Source organism: Gallinula chloropus (genome assembly GCF_964237585.1).
Source record: "Gallinula chloropus genome assembly, chromosome: 5".
Lineage (NCBI taxonomy): Eukaryota > Metazoa > Chordata > Aves > Gruiformes > Rallidae > Gallinula > Gallinula chloropus.
Window position 1 is genome coordinate 19,993,241 of NC_140090.1, and position 19,653 is coordinate 20,012,893.

Sequence of the window (19,653 nt, forward strand, 5' to 3'; positions counted from 1 at the left end):
AATCATGGTATCAACAGCTATTAGTCACCTACTAGCCAATCATGAAATTTCAGGCTTTGTTAAAAATGTTAAACTAAGAGCTGTTCAGCTACTCTCAGATAATCATCTTGGAAACAAAGAAAGAAATGTTAGAAGCTCAAAGTGGCCTGGCTGTAAGTGAAGCAGAATTGTATGAATCTATGAGATGTTGTGGAGGTTCAGAAAGTAATTACATCAAAAACTTCCTGACCTAATCTTGGCTGCTGCTTTTTGCAATGCTGCTCTGATAGGCAAGCTGCTTTCCACTTTCAGTTTCTACCTTGAAAGCTAAACTAAAATCTGTATCTCATACTGGATTGTATTGCTGACTAAAGCATGACTGGCAAGGCTGCTGGTAGATGTGACATAAAAGATATATATGTCTCAATGATAATCAGCATACTGCTGCTTTAGAACCTTGTAAGTACTTTTGTCCCCTTTCTGTCTTCTGTGTAAAGGAGATGGAGTATATGTATTCTGAGGTTTGGAACAGTACATTTCTCTGAGAATAATTTCTTTAGCATACTATTCAGAAAAAAGCTAGCATCATAACTCTTGAAGAATGTCTAATACTTGACCCTGATAAATCTTTTATAACCTGGGTGACTGAATACTTTTCAAACCTAGAGCTGTGGTATAAAAAGACTTACAATGGACTCAGTGTTACACCAAAGATAACATTTGTGTTTGATGGTTATCTTGTTTCTACAGGTTCATTTTTTAAAAAAAGCTGTAAACATGTTAAGTATATAGCATTGCCTAAATCCAGTTTTTGTAATGCTGGTGAGCAGAAGACTTTATCAGGTACAAAGGTAACTTGTTAAGGTAAAGAACTGGGACATAGGCGACATACCTAACATATCCAAGTCTGCAGTTAGGGCTAGTCTAGCTATCCAGCTGGATTCCACATGTGTGAACACTGGCAAGTCACAGTAAGTGGTACAAAGTCTTCCTATGTTTTAAGGCGTATGGAAAAAAAATAATCAGTAATAACATGGTCTGTTCCTGGGTGATATTGTGTTGAATACATAGAAATCAGTACAACATCTCTGGGACAGTTGCTTTATACCAGAGCAGAAGTTTGCTATGGAAATATTTGACTGTTACTGAAAAGTTTTCCTAGCATACTCAACTTAATTGATTTGGTAAAATCTTAAGATCCTCTATCACAAAAACTTCCTAGCTGTTTGTAATGCACAGTAAAGTTTATAATTATTGTATAGAATGCTATACAATAAAGTCAATGTTAAAAGTAACCAAGAAACAAAAAAAGTCATTATTTCTGTTGAAGATTTAAAAAAAAAAATTTTCTTCCACCAATGATGCTGAATCATTACAGATTTAATTTCTTGAATAATTTTTTTATAATATGCTTCTTCATATACTGATTGGTTTTTGTTGAAATTCAGGTACAATAGAGTGGCATGCTAAGGAAGTAATCTGTTCCATCAACAACAGAAGAGTAACTGCATCCTCAGTGCAATAAGGGATTTGCTTGTGTTTTAAGTATTAGCTGTCATTGATTCAATTTAGGATTTTTCTGTTTAGCTTAATTCCTGTGATTATTATTACAGCTCTTTAAAAGAAGCATACCAGATTTTCAGTGAGAAGAGACTTGTGAGATACAACCAGCAGACATACTGCCCCACATAAAGAAAGATTGCTTTCTGACATTCCTGATAATTGACAATTCTACTGTACCATTTTCTACCTTTTCTACCTGATCTTTTTGATCTCTCATTATAGTGGATCTCCCTAATCTCCCATCTTGAGCTCTTAGTCTTACGCAATTTCAATGATAGGAATTCACTGTCCCTTAAAATTAACGTGTGCTGATTAAACTACCTGTGCAATATCTGAGTTACCAAGCTCTTAATTTTCCTCTAAAAGAATGGACAGTAGGTCTTTCAAGGTTTAACCAGTTCATAACTTTTGTTTGCTCTGCTACTACTACAGCATTCTGCTAGAAATGCTGTCCAGATCGGAATGATGCAAGCAATATTTTAAGAAAACTACCTAATACAAATAGTTACTTTTCAGTTTAAAAATTATTTACTGTTACTTATAAATGTTAATTTTTAACAACTATATAAATTCCTTTGGAATGTACCTTGCATTTGTGGTATTGATGGCCTTTCCTCAAACTGAATGACTTCCACTGATGTTTAAATGCTGTGGTACTTACTTAAGGACTACAGTATTTGTCCCACACTTTCTCCATTTTAGAGGCAGTATTCCACAATGCCCAAACTGTCATGCATTGTCTATCATTTGAATAGGTTGCAATTGGAAATTTGTCAATAATAGTCTGCATAAATGTGTGCTGTATGTTGCATCTAACCTCATAGATGCTAAAGCTCATGCACAAGCATGAGACATGAATATGTAAGGTGGGATTTTCAAAGAAACATAAAAGTGGATGCACAGATATCATTGAAATTACACCCTGTGATAAATGTTTCCATTTGCTTGGTCGTCCTCTAAAATGGGGGCTATAGTGTACCATGGTGCACAAAAATCTGTTAAGCCTGTGTCAAAATCACAATATGATATATTGTCAGTGTGATTCAATAAAATCAGAATGAAGGAAAAAGGAATTAAACTTCTGTTTGAAGAACATACTTAACATTGTCTGCTCTGTGAAATTTCAGTACAGTCATATGGTACTTTCTGAATTGACATTGATACTGTTTGCATTTCCTCTAAAAAAAAAAAGGTATATAATTTTGAGATTCCCAAACAGGTTTTAAAGGAATAATGCCTCTAACTTAAGTTTTAAGTCTCAGCAAAGATATACCTTTAATGTTACTATGGACCATCTCTCTCTCTCTAATCATCATCTCCCTATAGACTGTATTCTAAATCTGCTTACATCATTCCCTTTATAAAATTAGCTACTTATCTATGCAGCCATTTTACTGATGTTATACTCCACATAGTGATAACATTAGAAGAGTCATAGAATGCCATGATCAAACTACTTTTACTTATTATAGTACTCATATTTGTCTGTTGACAATAAAATGTAAAGGTGTAAAGGAATAATTTTGAACATTTGGATTATATTATCAGTACAATTCATTGGTGCAGTATTGCTTTTATGAGGACAATGTTTTAAAAGCATTTGTTTTTACTTTAGTCTTCCAAAGATAAAGATTTGGTTTGGTTTGGGGTTTTTTGTTTTGTTTTTATAGTGATTGGACATGTATGTGTACTGTACCAAAGTAATAAGTAGTTTCAAAATGCACAATGAAATCAGAAAAATGCATTGGCAAGTGAGAATGCAAAATGTCAGCTACTGCTCTCAAAGTAATGTGCTGCTCTTTTGGAAATAAAGAAAATTCAACTATCCTATGCAACTCATAACATGTGTTTTCATGTCAATGGTAATAAAAAGTTATATTCCAACTTTTCAGATTTTACATACGATAGAATAATATTTACTTGAGACATGAAAATACATCTGTGCAGCTTGCTGTTGGTTTGGTCATGATGTTGGAAAATCATTTTTATTAACACACACTGTCTGAAGTGTAATCTGAAATGCAGCCACATGATTGGAATAATTAAACAGTACAAAACGTGGAATACACCCATTCCTAACTTACTGAAATTTAATTTCAGAATTTTTATGTGTGGCTCAGAATAGTAGTCTAATAAATTTCAGCAATTCCTTGTATGAAAATGCACATTATGTAGTTTCTAATCTTGTGACCTTACCTGTAGTAGAGCAATTTAGCATTATAGATTGTAGATAAGAAATTATTTTAATGTCAGAGCACGGAATACATGCAAAGTATTTTGATATGCATTTCAAACATGAACTAATAAAAATAAATAATATTAAAAAATAAATAATTATGTGGGGTTTAATTTGCAGAAATTAAATGCATCCAGTTCATCAGAAGGCAGCACAGTTGATATCGGACTGCCTCCAGAAGGGGAACAGCCAGAAGCAGAACCTGAAGAATCTCTGGAGCCAGAGGCTTGTTTTACAGAAGGTAAGCAAAGCAAACTATGTACAAGATGATTAGACCTAACTGTGTTGATTTGGGCTGCTTGTATTTTTTGTTTATATTAGTAACTCCTTCAGAGGTACTGCCATAAATGTATTCTCCTGCTCGCTGTCTCTCCTTGGAAGGTATTGCAGGAGTTAGAAAGCTTTAACCTCATATTTTGCAAAAAAACCCCAAATCCTCAAGCAGGAGAGAACTTATTTGCAAGCATCTATTGCAGTAGCACTGAAGTAAGCCAAATTACTTCTGTTCATTGTAATTCTTAACAAATATTTACCTTATTATGACATCTCAAAATTTATTATCACACTTAGGCTGTGTGCGGAGATTTAAATGCTGTCAAGTCAGTGTAGAAGATGGGAAAGGGAAAATCTGGTGGAATCTTAGGAAAACCTGCTATAAGATTGTTGAACACAACTGGTTTGAGACCTTCATTGTCTTCATGATTCTTCTCAGCAGCGGTGCTCTGGTAAATTCAATGTGGAACTATTGTGTCTATTTTAAACTGCCAGTGTTTAGAATTACAATTATATTGCTGCAGGTAATATACCAGTGTATCCATTTCATAGATGTTCTCATGTCAATATGTATCAACAAGTATTTGGCATGTATTGTAGGATACATAAGAGTTTGCTTACAGGCTATGAAACAAATTATTTTACAAGGTCAAAATGCAGTATTAATATAGCTATGATATATTAGGCTGGTATTCATATGTTTTCATATTGATGATAATAGCTTTTTTGGTCTTATACACATTTAAAATAAACCACAGCTGAGGTGGGAACATTTCAACAGCAACCTGAATTGTCAAACTGAGATGTAAGGTGCCAATGTGATTGCATCAAGTATTTTACCAGATTGATATTAAATCAGATGCACCGAGTGATTCGCTGTCAATGTAGGTATTGTCCTTTGAAAAGAAAGTTATTAATCTCTGTTCAGGCTTGCTTTGTGGGCTAGTGTCTATAGTTTGGTTGCAGTTATTAGATCCTCAGAAATTCTGTATCACAGAATAAATTTTACATCCCTTGGATAATTTTGATATGAAGTTGTAGCTACAACAAAGGAAATCCTTATCTCAATAAGGCATTCCTATCCATGAAAATGAATTTGAATGAGATTTGGAGAATGGTATTGCACTAAGTTTTGTGGATCACTGTTCAGCTCAGCTAAAAGTTGAATGCTGTGTTTGGATCCAGCTTTATGAAAAGACTACAGTTTGGAATGAAAGTAAAAGTTGTGCTTGAGGGAAGGATATATGCCTAGTCATCACATCTTTCTTTCCAATTCAAATTCTTTCACAGCTACTATATACCACACTGCAAATTGTGAAGACATTTAATTACATCTTCAAAAATCTTTTTTACAGGCATTTGAAGATATATACATAGAGCAACGTAAAACTATCAAGACCATGCTGGAATATGCTGACAAAGTTTTTACTTATATCTTCATTCTGGAAATGCTTTTAAAATGGGTGGCTTATGGCTTTCAAACCTATTTCACTAATGCGTGGTGCTGGCTGGACTTCCTGATTGTTGATGTATGTATTTTTTTTCATGTCCTGTACGACAGGCTCTAACAGTCAGAATATTAGGTTTTCAGGATAGGCTTTCTGCTCTAGTTGGTGGAAACTATTTTAAAACTGTTCCTGTGGTATGGTCTATAATTCTGTTCAGGAAAGAAAAAATATTTAGATATACTTCAGAGATTTTGTTGTTGATTCTCTAGTTTTATGAAGTTGTGATGGTTTATTGAAATTATTTTTACCTTTTTCTTTGGTGATGTGGAAAGGATGCTGTTCATCATCTTCACTTTCTGCTATATACAGAATTATTTCAAAGCGATTTCTTTAATGGTTGCTAACATTCTAATCAATTACTGTAAGTTTCCTGTCACTCACTCTGTTTAACATGAAAAGAAAATTCTTCTAGGAACTCTCAGCTCCATTGTACTGTTCAGTACTCTTGCACTTTTCACTGCATCACATGGGAGACCTTAGCACGGCACTTGGAGAACGGTAGATGAGCTCCCTTAGAATGGGTTCTCAAATGATTTTTGGAAGGCTGCACCACCAAGGAGCAGATACACATCGTCTGGAGGAGACCTAGTGAGAAGTGCATGGTAATTTCAAGTCAATATGCTCAACAGTGTACGGACAGTACTAGGTAGCATAAATGGAAGTCTACAGATCTTTAACCATAAAGCAGGCATTAATTTCCCTTCCAACCCCATTAGCCTGACTATCTAGCTATGCTAATAAGGCATCTCTCAGTTCCACATATGTAATTCCCATGCAATGCAAGCTAAGACTGTGTCTGGAATAGACCATGAAGTCTTTACTTGGAAAATGGTGTAACTTTTAAATCCATACCAGCATTGCAGATCCTATAATAAAACATGACTATATGCACACTTAGTATTCTGGGGTTGAGCCTGCATGCTTGTAAAATATTTATTGGCTCAATCATCAGATGTGTAAAATACCACGACCAGTAGAGCTTTACAGAGACTTGGTGGACAGTACTTTACACTGTCAATTTATATTTATTGTATTTATCAAGAAATACTTAGTTCTTATTTCACAATATTTAGTTCAGTTACTTTTGTGAACTTTGTAAGTAACTTTGGTAGTTTTTCATGGTGGAATTTTTTCAAGGAAAGAATTAATCTCTGAAGCTTTTTTTTAAAAAAAACACGTTAGAGGATTGAGATAACAAATTGAAAAGATTAATTTGGAAATGGAAGAAATAAGAGAGAACAGGAAGGGTGGAAAGGAAAAGCATTAAATGGAGGGAAATAGAAGATGGTTTGGATTTTTTATTCCTTATTAGGGCCAGTCCATCCCAATGGTTTGCTATAAATATATTTTTAAGGATTATTGATGAAAGATAATTGTATTATTTATTTTACAGCTATTCTAGTTTATTTACTCATCTGCCTGCAGACCAGACCAGCATTGTGCAAGCCAGAATTGATGAAGTGGTTAAAGGAGTCACAGGGAATGTAATGAAGTGTGGATATTCCTAACAATGAAGCTTCTACCATTGTCTAACAAACACTTGGTTATCAGTCTTGACTAGTCTGGTTAAATCTGAACAGCACTGGTAGCTATGGCTATTGAGTAAGATTTTCTGGACACTAGAAAGTTACTTTTGACCAAAGGCCAGGTCTGGATGTGGTTTTTGAGAGCTTTTACATTCTTATCAAGTTCTGAAGACATCACAAGAAGTCCTGACCTAAATTGACCATTCCGATTTACCCAGCTTTGGGGAGTTTTCTTTTTGCATGTGATTTCATTTTTCTTTAAATACCACAAAATGCTGACTGGTTTATGAATTTAGAAGGCATTTTTATACCATTCTACCAACATGATTTCATCAACAGGTATCTAGAATATACTATTATTCTACTTTGTCTGACTTGAAAGATCTTTCTGCATTATAGAAGGATTCCTGGAGAAAGAGGTCCAGCCTTGAATCTTCTTGAGAAGTTCAGGGCACACATCATTCCCACTATATGTATCCAAAGGATATTCAAGATGAATGAGCAATATTGCCTTTCTGTTTTTGTGTAGGTCTCTTTGGTTAGCTTAACAGCTAATGCCTTGGGCTACTCAGAACTTGGTGCGATTAAATCCCTTAGGACACTAAGAGCTTTGAGACCTCTAAGAGCCTTGTCGCGATTTGAAGGGATGAGGGTAAGACAAAATGAAAGAATCTGAAGCAATGCATGCATTCACAGAAACAGTGCATGCAGAATAATCAACGACAAATCCATGCAGAAATGCTACACTCTCATCCTATATATTTTACATTTATCACTAACATATAAGCAAAAGGCTTCATCTGCTTATATGAGTTCATGTGTTATTGCACACATTGTTACACTTATTTAAGCTCCTTGGCCTTTCATCATATTCCACGTTTTCCTGGAGGGCCCAAGGATTTATCAACTGCATGGATCTATGCAATGTTACTACAAAACTGAATTTATCCTACACAAATAAATCCTGCTGTAGTCAGAACAGTTTCTTTTGGGGTTTTTTGTTTTCTTTTTTAAATACTTCTTCATAAAAGTGTGTGCATATATACACATGTATATGTACACACATGTATTTCATACAAGTATAGAATGTCAAGAACAGTCTATCAGATATCTTTTAACCTACTATTCTGTTTATATTAATTGGGAATTTCTGTTACAGTTTAAAAGTTTTGTAATAAATTCCTATGTCAATAAGTAAATACGTTCAGATTAGAACTATTGCGTTCTATTTAAAACAACTTTTCTAATATATCAAAGATGGAGCTCGCTTTATGATTTCTGGCTGAAATTGGTTGTTTGCTGCTTTCCATATTGATTTAAAAATGTTGATTATAATCTATAGACCACTAAAAATCCTGAAAACTTATCAGAAGAATTTGCTGAGAGTTGGGAATATTTGAGACATCACTGTCCCCAGCTGTTTGTCATCGCAATATCACTTAGCACAGCTGGGACCCCTCAGCTTTCCAACTGGGTTCTCTCAGTCTGTTCCAACACAAGGTCATTTTGATTTGTTTAGATCCCCCCTTTAGTGCATTGAAATGGACACTTACATATTCTGCTAAACATGAAAGCTCCAGAAACATTTCTCTTAGGGCCATTAGTCAACAACTAGAGATGGTAGATATTTCTAGATCCAGACACAAAATTATGTCTGACTTACACCTTCAGGGTCCATCTGTCTGCCTTGGACAAACTGCTGTAGATCTAATCAGTAGATTCACCTGAGCTGAAACCCTATTGCAATCACTATCTTTTGCATCCCAGGTTATAAACTGATTAGCAGATTTGTAAGTCAATAAATTTATGAGCTTCTGAAGAAAATGTGATGATCTATGTGTGTGGAATGTAAAAGACATCAACTGAAAAAGAAACATATTAATGAAAGGTTAGAAGTTGAAACAGAAAATACCACTTCCTTGCCTTCAACAAATTTCTAGGAATTTGCTAAAGTAAATTTGAAAATTTGGGATGCTTAAATCAGATACAAGGCCTATCTAAAACCTCAGTAGTATTTCACTAAAAACACAATAGCGTTTTTTTAATGATACTTATTAGAAAAAATGAATACAAAATATTACAAATGTGCATAATAAATTGCTTAAATTGCAATTTAATGTGGCAGTGTAGAAACAATCACTTTGTCATGAAGTAATTGTCAATCCCTATGTCAATCCCATAACTTCCATGTTGCTCTAAAATTTACCTACTGCTAATTTGATCTCGATCTGCTAATGGTATCTCTGTAAAATACCCAGATAAGAAGGAGATTTATGACTTTAGCAAAAGATATTTAAAAAAAAAGTCGTGATGAAGTTAACTACAGTCTGGAAATGTGACCTATATTACTAGTAGTTAGGTAATTAGGAAATTTTCCTATAGTTATAATGAATTTTGCTTTATTTAAAGTATATTTCAAGCTTAATGTCTTTAAAGATACAGTAGTTCAAATTGGAGAAGAAAATATTATGAGAGGATTTTAAGGTCTCATACATGGAAATTCAAGATGTCTGTTCATAACATAGTCATTTCATTGGTGTTTAACATCAGTGAACTGAATATATGACAAAATAGCATGGTGTACATATTTGCATAGGCATTTAAAATTATTTCCAGGGAGCATTTTACTTCCCTTATTCAAGCAAGAAATTCCAGTCGATACATCTAAAATATTTAATCCACCATAGCGTTCTCTAGCATCAGGACTTATGCCTGCCCAAACTAATTATTAATGGCAAATATTGCCCCCATGGAAAACATGATGTTTCCCCTGCATCTTCCCACCACTGCTATTGCTAGGGGGAGTAGTGTTTAAATTGCGCTTACTACTTCATGAAAGTAGCCTATGGGAGTATAATTAATCTGCCTGTGCTCTGTCCCAAGCAGCATCACTCACTACTATAGGGTGCTGGGCACATGCTACCAAAGGAAGCTAGGAGGGGTCTGGATAAGCGTTTTCAGTGATGCTCAGCAGTATGTTTTTATTGTCTTCAAATGATTCCCATTACAAGCTGGTCCTGATATATTTTAGGACTCAGACAAAAAGTGGAGAAATTAGGGCAGCCGTAGAAAGCCAGCAATTAAAGAAAGAACATCATGACTCGACCTGCAGCTGTAGTGGGAAGAGGAACAGAGTTCTCTGGTATAATGAGACTGAAAGCTCGAGGACAAAGACTTTCACTTCATTGACTATCCCTTCATATCTCAATAATTGTTCTTGAAGAATTATGTTATTACATTTAATAAATCTACATATATTTTTAAGTAGGAGAATTGAGATAACTTCAAATAAAAAAAATATAAAAATAATAACTAACTTGTATTTGGAAAATATTCCCAAAGCAGGAAAAAAAGAGTCGCCATTTATTATTCCTGCTGAACACCCCACTGAAATCAGTGAGTTAATGAATTTCCAATTTAAATTAATTCAGGATTATTATTATGAAATGATTCATCTGTTTAGGTCAAACTACTGCTCATGGCCTTCTACTGTCATGTCATTGAGACAGCTGAGAGTACAGGTCTGTCAATATAAGGCAGCACTGTTGACAGGGTCAGAAGAGTTTTATCCATTTGTTAGGGAATCCTCTCTGCCCAGCGTACAAGTGATAAAATGCTATGTGATTTTTGTTCATTGCTTTATAATAGCTATTGCTAAGGGGATTTTTAGTTTCGGTAAGAAACTATTTTGATTTTAAAATTTTATTTCACCATTAGAAATAAATAGTTATTGCAATGTGATTTAAACTATGTGTGGGGGAAAAAAAGCATGGGAGCTTTGGGCTTAATCCAACATTCTGTGCTTTAATAGAGTCATAGAGTAATTTCCATTTAAATGAACCTCTTTTGGGCCAGGTCCTAAATTTAACGTAACAACAATTTCATTCTATAGGTTCTCAAATATTGTCCAAAGTATGTATCACCCCAAAGAGGTGTTCTTTTGGCAGGAATGGAGCTCTGAAAGTAAACCAATTGTTTCTCCTTTCCTTCAGACCAAGTCTACTATATGGTATACATGGTGGTTCAGCACCTGCTTGAAAATTCAAAGGTTTTATTTTCTATTCTGTAAAATGGCAAGGAATTAAAGGTGATCTATCTAGATGAGCAATTTTACGAGTAATTGATTTTGTGGAGTCTATTAATTGTAGATATATATGTAATGCCGAAATATTTTACAGGCTTAAGCTGCATATTTGTATTTCAAATGGAAACAAATAGCAGTGTGCTAGAGGACCTTCTGCAGTATCTACATCATTAAACTAAATTAATTGTTTATAATCTCATCTACATAACACCTAATGTTCTGCATTTTTTAAACAAAGTCTTTATTAGGTTTTAAGGATCTGATTCAGTTGTTTAAGCAAAATTGGCAGCAGTGCTCCATAGTTAAACATTTATATTGTTAGACTTACAAACAAATCTAAAATAGTTAACCAATTTAGCTGATCAGACATTTCATCATTAAATAAATCATTCTCATTCATAATGGACCTACTTTCTCCCTAATTTTATTTTCTTTATTATTGTATTTTTATTCTGACATGTTTTTAATCATTGTTCATCATCATACATGAACTCATTTTTGTATTTTCTTTCCTAAAGCCTGATTTTCCCCAAAATTAATTTGGGAACTAAGTCCCTTCTTCAAGTTTTATCTGCCACTTGCCTGAACACTACCAGCTTTTCTCCAGTCAGATACTCAGCTGGCTTCCTGGTTTGAACACATCTGCTTTTCTGATTTGTATATACACAACCATCCAAATGAAAATGCATACATCCCCGAGTATTCTTTTACTTAAAAGAAGTCTGAAAATTATTTTTAATTAAAAATTTTCTCAGTAATATCAATTTGGATTGTCTGTCCAGTAAAAATGTAATTGAAGAAGGCTATTGATCCAATCAGTCATTAGAAATATTATGGATATGTTTTTGCAGACATACATTAAGTAAATATTCTAAAAAGAAATAATAAATGCTGAATTTTTCTGGATTTTTTTTTGGTTAATTATACCTGTTATTCCTTTGTCTCATTCTTTAAAGCTACCATTTGCTACTGTTTGTATGTTTTTCATTCAAAATGCCTTTTATCTTTCCTCTATATTGCTTTTCTTGTTACTTTCAACAATTATAAAGGTGTAACACAGCTAATTGAATTAAAATTGTGTTACATTTAAGAAAGGCTGATGAAGCATTTGTAAGATACTAGTGGCTGTGTTGTTACACTGTCTCTGGTTTTATTTGTTCTCTAGGTGGTTGTAAATGCTCTCTTAGGAGCAATTCCATCCATCATGAATGTGCTTCTTGTTTGCCTTATATTCTGGCTGATCTTCAGTATTATGGGAGTAAATCTATTTGCTGGAAAATTTTACTACTGTGTTAACACTACAACTGATGAAAGATTTGATATCAGCCAAATCAACAACTACAGTCAATGTGAGGAGCTCATAAAAAATAATGAAACTGCCCGATGGAAGAATGTGAAGGTTAACTTTGATAACGTAGGCCTTGGTTATCTTTCTCTGCTTCAAGTGGTAAGTCACCACTCCTTAATTTCTTTATCTCTTTCTAGGTCTCTGTTGTTTCCTTGTACCAGTTAAAAGTAACTTTTCATTGTTTCTTTAATCTAGAAAGCTTGCCTCTCACTTCTTGGTTTGGAATTATAAAATATGGGTTAAATTCATGACTCTGTGAAATAATACAGAGCGTAGAGGCTACACTGACTGTGAGAAAAAATACGTAATTCAAACCTAATTCACTTTCACTGCATTGAATCTATATCAAGTACATCTACTTTGCTCACACACAGAAAATAAGTTTTATATCATGTTACTCAAGTTCTTAATAGATTCTGTGTCATTTGTAGTCAGATACTAGCATTTCCCTGAAATTCTTGTGTATGAATAAAACATACAATAGAAGGCAAGAGTCACCTATGAGCATCACAGTGTCCCAGCATTTGTGATGAGAGTTAAAGACACTTAGTTTTCAGCTCTCAAATAATGGTTCTGACAAACCATTTTCCAGGAAAAGCATGAGGTAAACACCAGTGTTCTGTTTATAGGCTACATTTAAAGGATGGATGGATATCATGTATGCAGCTGTGGATTCTCGTAATGTAAGTACAGTCCCTTGACTCCAGTTGTTTTGACTGTATCAGGTCCAAGATTTAAGAATGTAATCTTTCAGAAATAACAGTAAAAATGTGAGAATAAGGAGAAGTTATAGCATTGTTAAAGAACAAAATAAAAGAGACAAAGAAATCAGAGAAGCAGTCCTAAAAGATTCCTTGTTCTCTATGGTGCATTTGGACCGAAATTTCTCAATTCCACAACAGACTTTACTATTGCCATGAAATGCCTTTTCCTCCTCTCATTATGTGCATTGAGGTATTATTTGCATTTGAAAACAGGCACTGATACAAAGCTCAGAGATGATTTTTTTGTAACACTAATCTCTTCTTTTTTTGAAGTCGAGACTTTCACTGTGCTCTGCCAAGCTGCCTGACTCCTTTCTTCAGGACACGGTTCCTATTCTTAACTTGACCTGTCCATTTTCATACCCTTTGGCCTTTCGCTTGCTCCCTTGGTGCAAGTTGCCCTCTAGTTCTAATTAGACAACTGAATAAACTGTACTGGTAAAGCTCCAGCTTTCTTGCTAAACTATATTCACACCAGGAGGCCTGCTGTAATACAGTAAATGTGCATAGCTGTACCAAGAAAATATGCTTACTCTAAACACAGCTTGGTTGCCTCTCTCATAATTCAGGGCAGTTTCTTATGTGTCTATAGCAGTGAAAGCTCCACAAGTCCACATCAGGGGCCCCCCATGAAATACACAGAAAACTTTACAGCTTTATGAGCTGGTGTTTCTGGTTGTCCATAGACTCAGACAGATGCTACTGTACTAGTTTAAATCAATTCCACCTTCAGTACTTATTCTGCTCTTATATAGGCCAGTTATATTTTTTAAGACTGAAGGTCAGTGGGATGGGTATGTGGGAACTTGACTTTAAAAAGCGAAGATCCGAGGGATAGTGCCCTAAATTCTGTTCAGCAAATATTTGATTCTGTGATCACAGTTAAACTAAGGCTTAGTTTCTATGCCTTTTTTTGCAGGTTTTGGATCAGCCTAAGTATGAAGATAACCTGTACATGTATCTTTACTTTGTCATCTTTATCATCTTTGGATCATTCTTTACCTTGAATCTTTTCATTGGTGTCATCATAGACAACTTCAACCAGCAGAAAAAGAAGATAAGTATTTCTGAACTGAAAGCTTAAAAAAAAAGAGAAAAGCTTATTTTTGGTCCACATACTCATAAAATGTCATGTTTTCATATCAAGATAAATTAATATGTGCTCTGCATATTAAATATATTAAATTATTAAAGCTTACAGTTTGGCTCGATGAGGGTTGGATGGACAAGGGTATGCCTGTCCATGGTTAGCAAAATATTCAGTATCATCTCTGTGAAGATGTGGATTTGGGGCTCGAGTCTGTAATAGACTCATAAAAAGGCTAACCATCAAAATAGCTAAATGTAGCTGTATGGGCCCTCATCTATACTGCCTTTACGTCTCAGAACTCAGCAGTTTAGATTTCTGAACTCTAATAATAAACATTGTATTATCTAAATTTATCTTGTATTATCTTTTGTACTCTCTTTAGTCTTCATATTATGTCAACACTGTCTCAAAAGGTATCAGTGTTTCAGCTGCAGGATTTAACTGAAGTATCTAGCCACACAAATTGTTACCGGAGTGGTGGAACTGCTGTTGCATCCATGGGCTGAAATGGGTTGAAATGGAGAGAAATTGGGTTTTATTTCTACTCGTTCCATATAGCTGTTCCAGGATCTTCTGCTGCAAGTCCTGCCCCAGTGGAGGGAGAAGAGGAGGTTGTAAAATATGAATGTCTGGATACCTTCTAATTCTCCTTTGATATCATAGATGTCGGTCCTGAAATTCTGCCAAAAATTTACTCTAGAGAAAAAACATGGGAAGGGGATTGGAATATTTTACAGTTTGTGCCTCTGTAATCACTGATCAAATTTAGTAGAACAAAGAAAAAGTACCTCTCCTTCCTTTGTACCTCCCCTCTCCCTAATGAAAAGCAGAGGTGTACCACAAACTGCAAGTTGAAAAGCCTATCAAAAAACACCCTAAACATTAAGAGTGGAATACGTAAAGCAATTCTTCTGTTACCAAAGTACTAGTAATCACGGTAAATGGAGACTTTTATGTCTGTACTAACTTTTCCCACAGATGAGAACAGGCACAAGAGTGATTATTATCTTTTTTTATAAGTACTCAATAGAGATAAGTGATTGTAACCAGTTTTTGTCGCTTTGGTTTACTTTGGAGGTCAAGACATTTTTATGACAGAGGAACAGAAGAAATACTACAATGCAATGAAAAAATTGGGTTCAAAGAAACCACAAAAGCCTATACCTCGACCAGCAGTAAGAATAAAAAACTTTTCTGTTATATTAACTGTTATTTTAAAAAGGGGTTGTTTCAATTATGCCTTAGGCTGAATTAAGTTGCAAGCTAAAAAATGGGTAATAAAAGCCTTATTTGTCTCAAAATGCAATTTATTTTCTCTTTTGTTATCCAAATATGGAGGACTCTTCCCTTTCCTTTTTTCCCCTCTCACTTTCTGTCTGCTGATGGCAATGACATTTTATGTCCCATTTTTTCACAACATTGGTTTGACTAGAACAATTATATGTGACAATGTATTTCCCAAAATATTTGAAAGTCTTCAGGCACAGGATTTTTCAATAATCTGAAACTGCTGTATGGGGACAAGTTACCATATCATTGCCTGAATAAAAGGCCTTTTGCCTCTCACATTCCTGGTGCACAATCCATACAATGGTTTGCTCTCCTGAGATGGGCTGCCTAACCAGTGCAGAGCAGGGGTTGGCTGAGGAGAGAGTCATTCCAACTCTTCAGTTCTGCTTTGGGTTGTGGAATATGCTCAGTGGTCCAGCCATCAGTGAATTCTCAACTGAAAAATGGAAGATACTGTTTTAAAGTTAACTTTGGTGGCAAGAAAACACGGAACTTCAGAAGTTTTCTGGCCTGTTTACATACCCTTCCCCTACATAGTTCTTTTCAAATTTTGCCAAGCTAAGCATTCATTTAAGCATTCAGTCTGAGGCACAACAAGCTACAGTGAAATGGGGCAAAGTCTCCTTCGCAACTTCAAAAAAAGCACACTGTGCATATTTTGAAATCATCCATTTAATGCTTATAAAAACAGTAGTTGCATTTCTAGTTAATTTGTGTTTACATGTACAAACTGGCAAACCCATGCCAACAGAAGACTTCATGGAAGACATTAAATCTCCTTCATACTACATTGAAATAATTAGTAGCCATTTTTGAAAAAGAAATTTTCCCCAGTGCATATTGTAATGAATCTTTGTTCTCCCCACAGAACAAATTCCAAGGCATGGTCTTTGATTTTGTAACAAAACAAGCGTTTGATATCAGTATCATGATACTTATCTGCCTTAACATGGTCACAATGATGGTAGAAACTGATGACCAGAGTGAAGACATGGAAAACATTTTGTATTGGATTAACCTGGTGTTTATTGTACTTTTCACTGGAGAATGTGTCTTGAAATTGATTTCACTTCGCCATTACTACTTCACTATAGGCTGGAACATTTTTGATTTTGTGGTTGTGATTCTCTCCATAGTAGGTAAGAGCAATTCATTTTTATGAAATGGCTAATCCTGTGAAAACTGAAACATGTTTGGCATGTAAAGTCTGTTTATAGTTTGGGTCGGCTTTGTCACTGGAAAGTCTGACCACAGTTTTAGTTTCCTCTGATTTCATATTATCCTTAAAATAACTGAACAGTGTGGGAAGACATTTTTTTAGCAGTAGTTTTCACTCTCAGTTTTCTATTAGTTGAAATTACATCTTTATTCTGAATTTTTTAGAAATTCTTTACCATAGAAAGAAAGGCAATTTTGATATAAACAAACAGTGGCAGTTGCAGGAGGAGAGTCCAGCAATCCAAAATCCAAGAGCAGGATCTGTGTGGGACTTTTCTTAGGCTGGCAGGGAAGCACCCCAGAGAACAAGAGAAAATCCTCAGCTTAGTTCAGAGTTTTGTCTGATCCTGAGAGGTCTTATGCCTGAGCCAGAGTGAGCAACTCAAGAAGCAGAGTTGAAGCACATGTAGTAATAAATATATGGCTCAGATAGTCTTTGCTTTATGTAGAGCAGAAAACCTGAAAGAACCTGAGTAGAAATTCTGTCATTATGGTGTCTCAGAACTCCTTAATATGCAAATTGCTTTTGCCATTTTTGTATGGAAATAGGATGTAGTTGTTTTTCTGCTTTGAGGCACATAATACAAGGTTCAACTGTACTCAGTTCTAAGAAGCCCTTCTATTATCAGATGTTTGGAATTGCTGTCTCATTAATACTAAACTTGTGATCATGTTATTTCATGTGTTATTAAGAAGTTGCAGTTCTCTTCAAATATGCATATTTTCATTGAACACCGTAACTTGATTACGTGACATTTATTGCTACTATAAACACAACCTTTCTTCAGATAAACTGAGATTATTTTTGTTACAGTTAAACAGAAAACTGTTCTTCTGCATTCAGCATTTGCTAGTCTACACACACTAGTTATCTGTTTGTCTTGGAAAAGACCAATATATATTTGTGTGTCTGCATATGTAGTCATACAATTAATACATAGAAATGTCATTGATGCAGTTTTTCATTCTAGTGCAAATTTTTTCAGAATTTCTATCAGGATTTACAGGTTTCCAAATCATACCAAACAGAAAAGGTTTTGTAAAGCCAACTGAATGAATGACTAATCTCTAAAAGCTGTTCAAATATCCTAATTTTCTTAAAGTTCAACAGTGTTTGTAGGCTAAAACTTTAGCAGTGTTTTTTAAATGTAATAGCACTCTTTACTAATTTAACTTGTTTTTCAACAGGTATGTTCTTAGCTGAGATGATTGAGAAATACTTTGTATCCCCCACATTATTCAGAGTCATCCGACTTGCCAGAATCGGCCGAATCCTGCGTCTCATTAAAGGCGCGAAGGGGATCCGCACGCTGCTTTTTGCTTTGATGATGTCTCTTCCTGCCTTGTTCAACATTGGGCTGCTGCTGTTCCTGGTCATGTTCATCTATGCGATATTTGGCATGTCCAACTTTGCCTATGTTAAGAGGGAAGTTGGGATTGATGACATGTTCAACTTTGAAACCTTTGGCAACAGCATGATCTGCCTATTTCAGATCACCACTTCTGCTGGCTGGGATGGTTTGCTGGCCCCGATTCTTAACAGTGGGGAGCCAGACTGTGATCCTCATAAAGATCATCCGGGGAGCTCAGTGAAAGGTGACTGCGGCAACCCTTCCGTTGGGATTTTCTTCTTTGTCAGCTACATTATCATATCGTTTCTGGTAGTGGTGAACATGTACATTGCTGTGATTTTGGAGAACTTCAGTGTTGCTACTGAAGAAAGCGCTGAACCCTTGAGTGAGGATGACTTTGAGATGTTCTATGAGGTCTGGGAGAAGTTTGACCCTGATGCAACACAATTCATAGAGTTCAGTAAGCTGTCTGATTTTGCAGCTTCATTAGATCCTCCTCTTCTTATAGCAAAACCAAACAAAGTCCAGCTGATTGCAATGGATCTGCCCATGGTAAGCGGTGACAGAATTCACTGCCTTGACATCTTGTTTGCTTTCACAAAGCGCGTTTTGGGGGAAAGTGGGGAGATGGATGCCCTCAGAATACAGATGGAAGATCGGTTTATGGCAGCCAATCCTTCAAAAGTCTCTTATGAACCAATTACAACCACATTAAAACGAAAGCAGGAGGAGGTATCTGCTGTCATTATTCAGCGTGCCTTCAGACGTCACCTTTTAAGGCAAAAAGTCAAAAAAGTTTCATGTATATTTAATCAGGATAAAGGTAAAGATGAGGATGATCTTCCCATGAAAGAAGATATGATCATGGATAAACTAAATGAGAACTCCACTCCAGAAAAAACAGATATGACCCCCTCCACAACCTCCCCACCATCCTATGATAGTGTAACAAAGCCAGATAAGGATAAATATGAAAAAGACAAATCAGAAAAAGAAGATAAAGGTAAAGACAGCAGGGAAAGTAAAAAGTAACATAGAATTCTATTTATGATAAACTGTTTACAGCCTGAAAAAGTATGTATTTGTGTCAACGGGACTCCTGCAGGAGGTACATGCCAAACTGACAGTTTTTACGTATATAAATATATATATATATAATTATATATATATGAAAAAGGTCAGTGCCTATAACAAGACAGTGACCCCTCGTCATCAAACTGCAGCTCTGTAAAACAGGGTAACATCTTGACAGGAGGTTGTTGTTTTTATTACCAGCTGACACTGCTGAAGAGAAGATAAAATGGCCAATCAGACTGTAGGGACCAGTTGGGAAAAGAAAAAAGGTGCGAACCTACAAATCTCTGTGTTTAACATGAAACACGCAGTACAAAAATTGTATCCACTGTTTGCATTTCAACAGCC

At 35.2% G+C, this 19,653-nt stretch overlaps 1 protein-coding gene across 7 annotated transcripts in view; it reads left to right on the forward strand.

Moving 5' to 3' along the window:
- LOC311192036 (sodium channel protein type 2 subunit alpha) overlaps positions 1–19,263 on the forward strand; it is a gene marked incomplete at both ends in the record, with an annotated part of 54,007 nt that extends 34,744 nt beyond the window's left edge. For all 7 annotated transcript variants that reach the window (XM_084264423.1, XM_084264417.1, XM_084264418.1 and 4 more), the window contains 10 exons: positions 3,899–4,019; positions 4,349–4,503; positions 5,407–5,580; positions 7,615–7,737; positions 12,335–12,616; positions 13,147–13,200; positions 14,201–14,342; positions 15,422–15,546; positions 16,530–16,800; positions 18,068–19,263. In XM_084264423.1, coding sequence (XP_084120549.1) covers positions 3,899–4,019; positions 4,349–4,503; positions 5,407–5,580; positions 7,615–7,737; positions 12,335–12,616; positions 13,147–13,200; positions 14,201–14,342; positions 15,422–15,546; positions 16,530–16,800; positions 18,068–19,263 — 2,643 coding nt within the window. The remainder of the gene's footprint in view (positions 1–3,898; positions 4,020–4,348; positions 4,504–5,406; positions 5,581–7,614; positions 7,738–12,334; positions 12,617–13,146; positions 13,201–14,200; positions 14,343–15,421; positions 15,547–16,529; positions 16,801–18,067) is intronic.
- Between the last annotated feature and the right edge of the window lie 390 nt (positions 19,264–19,653).